Source organism: Sinocyclocheilus grahami, unplaced genomic scaffold (genome assembly GCF_001515645.1).
Source record: "Sinocyclocheilus grahami isolate Dianchi unplaced genomic scaffold, SAMN03320097.WGS_v1.1 scaffold413.1, whole genome shotgun sequence".
Taxonomy (NCBI): Eukaryota; Metazoa; Chordata; class Actinopteri; order Cypriniformes; family Cyprinidae; genus Sinocyclocheilus; species Sinocyclocheilus grahami.
Window position 1 is genome coordinate 1507373 of NW_015505592.1, and position 8430 is coordinate 1515802.

General features: G+C 39.2%; 1 protein-coding gene across 1 annotated transcript; it reads right to left on the bottom strand.

The window, feature by feature from the left end:
- Positions 1–2037: 2037 nt before the first annotated feature.
- LOC107551085 (desmin-like) lies at positions 2038–8430 on the bottom strand. The gene is made up of 9 exons (XM_016232579.1): positions 7806–8430; positions 5791–5851; positions 5571–5666; positions 4634–4795; positions 4393–4518; positions 3861–4081; positions 3738–3781; positions 3162–3262; positions 2038–2540 (listed from the first exon to the last, which is right to left on the bottom strand). Exons 1-9 carry the CDS (start codon positions 8354–8356, stop codon positions 2499–2501), a joined length of 1404 nt encoding a protein of 467 aa, XP_016088065.1. The 5' UTR covers positions 8357–8430; the 3' UTR covers positions 2038–2498.

Consider the following 8430-nt stretch of genomic DNA (forward strand, 5'->3'; position numbering starts at 1 on the left):
ATGGATTATTGTTGTCATCCTATTGTTTTACTTGCAAATTGAAGGAAAAAGCTAGAGATGTGCTATTAGCTGTGGTTTCCTTTTAATTATCAGTTTTTGAAAATACAGAAATACTCACTGGTCCTTAATATGATTCACATCTTATGAGCTGTTGCATAGTTTTAATTAGTAAATTACTTCAGCAAAATTCGAATATACCCTTGCTTTTCTGCAATGGTAAATGAGTCTAGTTTATGTCCACCGAGTCTCAGACTGAGGGCCTGAGCTGGTAAAACTTCTCTTTCATTTGTGTATGTGCTCAGAATACGTGCTTTCTGTGGTGGTCTAGATTCTCTTGATTAAGAAAACACTATCAGCTAGATTTAGCATTATTATATGCTCCCAATTACAGCCTGTTTTGTACTCCCTTATATTAATAGCCACAATCTGTGTTGAGACATTTCTTGTCATTTCATTTAGAGCGAGAACCCCATCTGAAATCCAACACTAAAGGTACAAAGCTATCGCTGGGGCTATACCCTTTGTACCTTCGCATACCCTCACATCTTTATTTACCCTTATATAGTACCTTTAATAAATATTAGTACTTTAAAGTACTTTACCTAAAAGGGCTTTTCACACTTGAAATAATTAACCCTGACCTGGGTCAGGATTTGGGTTTCTTTAAACCAGTGTTTCCCGAGGTTGTCAGGTGTGCCGTGGAAAATTATCATAACTTCCTATCTCTATTATATTTCATCCTTATGACCAATAACTGCTGTTTGAATAAGAAGTACAGCGTTTTCACTACTCAAGAAACTCTATAATTGTGAGTGTGTGTGTGTGTGTGTTTGAAGTGAAGAATTAGCATTTGCCGTCTAGGTCAAATTCCCTTTAAGCGCAGTGAAAGTCCACATACCGATAATTTTGTACTTTTTGTGTGTATGTGTATTTTTTAAATCTGGTGATAAGAAAAGACTGCATGCTGGTTCATGTCTGTAGATTTGGGGTGCTTTATGGCAAATTATATCAGTTGAATTAGATAAAAATTTAATTGGATTAAAATTGGATTCGTTTTTATCCGTTGTCTCCATAGAAATGTATCAAACTAAAAGTAACACTGCAGGAAAGTCGATCAATTCAAGGATTAAAAAAAGGTTTTGATTTCTCCAGCTTGCAGCAGCATTACCCTCTTTTCATTTTTATTTTCAAACCTACGTATATGTACTGACACAGAAACAGACACGCAAGCCTCCAAACACAACATAGCCCTGGAGGCTTTCTAAAGGTCAGAGTTAACACTAATAAAAGAGTCTCATTAACGTTCTGATGATGCGTTCATAACCTGTCAGTATAAAGTGAGGTAACTGTAAGGTGACAGAGTGAAGGTCTGCACATATGCGACTGCCTTCGGAACAAAGAGCTGGATGCTGAATTAGGACAGAAGGTGGTATTTTACTGTGAAATCTCTTAGCATCATTTACTCAACCTGTCAGTTGGTTCGCTGTTGTCTTTTATTTGGATCTCTAGCAGGCGCATGTTGATTTCAAACACCTAGTTAAATTTTTTGTCAACTTTATACTCTATATGGGTGTTTTTCATAAATGAAAATGGTAATTTTATGCAATTCATTAATTGCAAGTCTTAAAAAGGTTTTATATTTTACATTGACATTTTTTGTTTTCGTAATTATTTTATTGTTTTAGTGTTGCAGAAAAGGCTGTTTAATATTTAATATACTCTGGATTGGCTAAAGGACAGTATGTGTTAATCTTTTGCGTGGGCAACAACAGTTCACCTTCATGTTTAATATCTTTTTATAGCCAAGATTTTAAGGAAGTGTTGTTGTCTACACAGCAATTGATTTAAATTGAAAAATTATTATTTTACTATATATAATGCATGAGATGAATCCAAAATCACAGAAGCCTTCAATTTTATAGGATGAAAATACAGTGGAGAGCATTGTTGTCTTTTTGTAGTAAATTAAATAAAAAAATTTTTTTTACTATATAGTAGTATGAAATTAATCCAAAATTACAGAAGCCTTCAATTTTATAGGAGGAAAATACAGTGCATTTTATTGCTGTCTTTTATAGTAAATTGACTTTTTTTTTAACATTACAACTACAGTATGTATGAGATTAATCCGAATGTACAAAAGCCTTACATTTTATAGGAGGAAAGTACAGTGCAGTTTATTGTTGTCTTTTTATAGCAGTGGAACACAGTTTATCAGATATGACCCTACCACACATGCACACGTACATTCATATCAACAAAAACTCTTGAGATCAACTGGCCAATTTCAGGACTTTCCAGACAGCATCCATATTATGCCTTTTCGCTCGTTCTCCCTCTCGTTCTTCAGCTCACTTTCCGTTTGTCTTTGTGTGTCATCCACGCATGTGGTAATGGGTCATGGCAATACTGGGTGTGTGCATAAAAAGCCTAAGGCCATCGGTGAAAATGTAAGATAGGGAAAGGGATTCAGTGAAATTCAATCTGTTTCGTAGGCTTTACATGACGTCCTGCTGGTGCTGTGTGGATTCGCTGACGACCTGAAGCGAGAGAAAAAAAGGGGAATGATTAGAGCGACGGTGTCTGAATAGGATACACATGATTCACATGCACAGATGACTGCATATACATGTTGGGAATACACAAAAGTGCTTTAAAGTGAATGGTTGATACTCAGTTATAAGGAACAGAGACAGAGGCACTTCTGTAAGTTAAAACAGCTAATTTCCTGCTGGAAATCAATACTGGGCTAGTGCAAGGACATTCTTTGATAAATGAAATTCTCCATATGTGCTGTGCAGAAACACTCTGTGTGATATTCAACAGATAATAACAGTGATACACATGAGAATTGGAGGATTCTGTAGTGCAACCCAGTGCTGGTTAATAGGGAACAGGACTTTTTGGGGGGGAAAGTGTTTGAAAAACACTGTAAACACAGATGAAACAAATGAGCCATGACTGAACTTACACACTGAGGACTGAGGACTTTCATGCCCTCACTTGTCCTAATCTAGAGTAAAATACAGAATTATTTTGATAATGATTATGTACACGCATACGTGCGTTTATGTGTATAACACGTTTATGAGGTTAGGCAACCTGTGAAATCCATAAATGACAATAATTGTATCAAGCAATTGTTTGTGTGTGTTTGTTACCTCGCCATCCCGGGTCTCAATGGTCTTGATCAGAACTGTTTTCTTAGAGTGGACTTCAGATGCGCGCTGTTGTTGCTGGTGGTGCTGCTCTGGGCTGGTCTCTATGGTAACAGTTCACATCCACAGCATCATTAAACTCACCCTTGCATAGTTAATACATAAATACTGCATTATTGATGTCACCTTTAGTTTAGGTATTCAAACACAAAACAGATGGAGAGGTAAGTATTTAAAAACAATGGCTTTGCCCCCCCTTGTGGATGAAGAAAACAGAAGTTTTGGGCAAAGATTTCTAATCATTAAAGGGACAGTTTATCCAAAAATCAAAAAATTCTGTCATCATTTACTCACCCTCATGTTCTTTCAACCTTGTAAGACTTCCTTTCTCCTGAGGAACACTAAAATGTTTTTTCCAAAGTCAATTGGGTCCAAATGTATTTTGAAATCCCGATGACTTGCATTGTAAGTCACAAAAGAAATAACACCTGTGTCATGTATGTTCAGAATGACAGAATTTTGGGGGGTGAACTGTCCCTTTAAGTAGAGTGAAAGTCGTTTTTCTTGTGAAGAACTCACCTCTGAAACTCAAGGTAGAAAAGGACTGCACAGGAAGAGAGATCCTGAAAAACATGATAAATAATCATATAAAATAAAGCTTTGTTGTATCAGTTAAGGGAGCAGTAAGCTTCTACCTCTTACCTGCTCTCCTCTCCTTCCAGAAGCTTCCTGTAGGTGGCGATCTCCACATCAAGTGCCATCTTAATATTCAGCAGGTCCTGGTACTCACGGAGATGGCGAGCCATTTCATCCTTCATTTTTGCGATCTCAGCCTCAAGACTGCCAATGGTGTCCTGATAAGTACCGGCCTCACGGCCATTCCTCTCCTCCATCTCCCTCATTTGCCTCATCAAAGACTCATTCTGCAGACGGAATGACAAAAAGATGGAGAAAGTGAGAGAAAGAAAAGACAAGAAGTAGGGTGAAACTGATGTACAGATGGAAGAGAAAAAGCAGAGTTGAGATGATCTGAGTGGAATATTAATAGAAAACTAGTGCTGCATTGGGCCATTACTGGCTTTTTGCTGAATCACATTTTCTCATTGAGCACCTGGGGAAACATATTAAAGACTTCATAATTGGTAATAAGATGGATTCATGTGTGCTGAGCCTCAGCTAATATTTATTTTGGCTGGGAAATGATAACCCACGCATAGAATCTTTAAGGACTTACGGTGCCCTTGAGAGAGTCAATCTCGCAAGTGTAGGACTGGAGCTGGTGACGGAACTCCATGGTCTCCTGCTTGGCTTGTCTGAGGGCATCATTATTCTTGTTTACTGCCTGGTTCAGATCTGACACCTGAGGGTGGAACAAAATAGCTTAGCTCAAACACCCGTCTACTTTCAGTCTAGATATACATACTGTAGATATCAATATAGCCTTTGTGTGTCTATCCAAAATCTCTGATACAGACCTTAGACTTGTACCATTCCTCAGCCTCTGAGATATTCTTGGCAGCGATACCCTCGTACTGCATGCGGATGTCCCTGAGGGCGGCAGTCAGGTCTGGTTTGGACATGTCCATTTGGATCTGCACCTGACTCTCCTGCATCTGGTTTTGCAGCTCATGGATCTCCTAAAGGAAAAGGTAAAACACAGTGACATGGCTTCAGAGCGTGCTTATGTATTGTCATTTTACTTGACAAGTTGAGGCTTGATTTGGTGTATGAAGCCAGTAAGTGTCATTCTGAGAGTGAAGTGGGAATCGAATGTGACTTTGTTCTATGGAATCCAGCATGTTGAAGTGTATAAAACATATACTCTTAAAAATAAAGTTATTAGCATTGATGGTTCCATGAAGAACCTTTAACATCCACGGAAACTTTCCATTGCACAGAAGATTCTTTATAGTGGAAAAACGTTCTTCAGATTATTACAATGGTTTTTCTATGGCATCGCTGTGAAACCCCCCCTTTGGAAGCTTTATTTTTAAGAGTGTAGCTCTAATTATTTTTTTTATTTCTGATGTTGTAATTGTCCTTGTAAGGCCTTTTTCTTTTCCCACCGCCCTTCTCACAGCTGCGTCTCAGAGAATCTGTCTCTGTTTAATTATAGGGATGCGTCTGTTCCACCTGTTCCATAGCTTTACACTGCCCCCTCACTGTCAGTGCACAGCTGACATGCATACAGACACACATGTGATCATTTTATCCTTACATGTCAAATTAAAAAGCAGAGAAGCATTTAAAGAACTTGACTTCAGAGCCTCATGAGTAAAAGGTCAGTGTACGTGCTGTACGCTGGGTATGAGAGTGGGGGAGGTTGCAGACAGAGACAGTGAAAGAGATGAACAGTTAGTCACATATAGTTTTGGGAAATGTTGAGAAATGTAACTTTAGATGTATACAAACCTCCTCATGGATCTTCTTGAGGAATGCAATCTCTTCATGAAGGCCTTCAATACGTCTTTCCAGGTCCAGCCTGACCAGAGTGGCAGCATCTACATCCTACATAAAGCACAAAAAACAACAGGAAGCTTAGATTTGGGTCTTGCCAATAATGCTTTATGTTTGATTGACAACAAAATTTACAAAATTTTGCTAAAAACTATAGGTGGCCTAAAGAACATACAGCTCTAAAAGCAGAGAGGTTGTTCTCAGCTTCCTCTTTCTGGTGGATCTCCTCTTGTAGTCTGTGGAAGAAAGAGATATTAGAGTCTTCACAGAATGTCTCTAACGAGTCTGTTAAGTCTTTACAGTTTAAGCAAGATGGTATTGATATTGTAGTTTGTTATACAAGAATTCCTACATGGCCAGAAATAGAAGTGTCCTGAGTGTCCTCTGTCTTTGAGATATGCTGAGAGAGACTTGTGAAGTTGGCATTCCTTCATGCACAGAGATCAAGATGGAACATTATATTCTCACATACTGCTTGGAGTCACACAAGGCTTAGGTTGAATGTAAATGTCTTTTGAAAGAGGCATGCTGTTAATGTGGCACATATCTGCTTTCATGAATGCAATTGTTGGCAGTCAGATGGCATCTGATATTTTCATCAGAGAGATGAAAGGAGTTCTAAAAAGAAATGGACAGCTAAAATACTGATAATAGAGTCATTTTAGTTGTTTTTTCATACAATGCTGGGTTGCAATAACTTATAGCTATAGCTGCATGTCATATAATGACTTCTATATAATCTCTATATTTCATTTCAAAGCAGCCCACCATCAGGTTCACTTTGAACAATGTCTGTGAATAGCAATTGCTGTTGGATGACTTTAAACAGTTATCATTAATTAGTGCTGATAACGTGGAGTTGTTACTGTGGGTCCCTTGAGTGCAATGCACTAACACACACAAACACACACACACACACACACACACACACACACACACACTATGAGGGAGATAAGGGTTATTTTTAGGGTCACACATTCTCTGCAGTGCTGGGGGGTATACTTAAGAGGCTAATAATAGCAGGTTAATCTGGGCAGTGTGTAATGTGACTCTGGGTCCTTTTGCAAATAGGAATATCACTCTTATACTCTTTCCAACATCATACACAGACATGAGTTACACCAGTGGTTGCTGTTTGCGGTTACCGTATCAGACATAAGCATTCTTGCATTCCTGTTGTCTTTACGTCTGAGGTGGTCCTGACCTCTGTCTTGTGTGGTCTCCATTTCATGTCTAGTGCTTGTGTTTTAGAAATCTGACCATGATGTCATTGTTGGAGAACCTGAATGCATACCAATCATATTGTTCTAGAATGTTTTGGGGAGAAGTTTAACAGTTAGGAATAGTAGGTAGATGTCTAATAATACTCTATCCTTTTCCAAGTTCCCAATTCAATGACGTACATGAGTCACATGCTCCATCATGACTTCCAGTACACTGTGCCTTCTTCCTGGACCCACATACACACTTAAAAATAAAGGTATTAAAAGGGGATTTTTTTGCAGCGATGCCAAAGAAGAACCATTTTTGGTTCCCAAAGAACCTTTCAGAGAACAGTTCTTACTAGAATATTTTTACTTAGTGAGAAGAACATAATCTAAAGAATGTTTTTTGTGGAATGGGAAGGTTCCATGGATGTTAAAGGTTCTTCATGGAACCATATATGCCAATAAAGAACCTTTATTTTTAAGAGTATACTATATAATAAAAGTCACTATGCCTCCAAAAAGTAAGCAGTTATGTACTCTGTGAGAAATAAATCAAATCACTTCAACACAACACCGGTATTGTAAGAGATACTGTCTGGATATTGAAGTTCAGAGCTAGTTTTGTCAACAACTGTTATTTCGAACTTCAGTGAAGATGAGCACAAAGCTGTCAATCTACATTTAGTAGAAAATTAACCTGAATGAATCGAAAATTAGCCTGTAAATTAACCTGAATGAATCGAAAGGTCAAAATGCACAACACCGGTATTGTAAGAGATACTGTCTGGATATTGAAGTTCAGAGCTAGTTTTGTCAACAACTAGTTTTCGAACTTCAGTGAAGATGAGCACAAAGCTGTCAATCTACATTTAGTAGAAAATTAACCTGAATGAATCGAAAATTAGCCTGTAAATTAACCTGAATGAATCGAAAGGTCAAAAAACTCAAATGCATAGCCCTAAATATTTCTTGAAGGTCTCACCTCTGTTTTAGTTTCTGCAGGTCATCGACCAGGTTGTCCCTCTCTATCTCAAAGCGGGACCTCTGATTGGTCAGTGCATCCACCTGTCTGCGCAGCTCTCTCATCTCCTCCTCATATATCTCTGCGATGCGCGTGGGCTCGCGGCCCCGCAGACGTTCAATCTCCACGGACAATGCTTGGTTCTGCTGCTCTAGGAAGCGCACCTTCTCGATGTAGCTGGCGAAACGGTCGTTGAGATGTTGCAGCTCTGCCTTCTCATTAGTGCGTGTGTTGAGGAAATCCTGGTTCATGGCGTCGGCCAGATTGAAGTCCAGCTTCTCTCCGGCATAGGAACGGACCATTGTTCCACCACCAAATGAAGAGCTGGATGCACGGTGGCTGGAAAAAATGGGAGAAGAGGCTGTCTTGGTCATCTCATAAACTTTGGAAGACACACGAGAGGATCCAGAGGAACCTGCACGGCCAGAGAATATGGAGGAGCCCAGGCCGGAGCCGAAGGTACGGCGGTAAGAGGAAGCCGTCTCGGCTGAAGCTGAATATGCCCTGCTCATGACTGGGTTTGTAAGGTGTGCAAATGCCGGTTCGCTTAAGGGTGTGTGGTAGAATGAGGGTCAAGCAGCAAAGC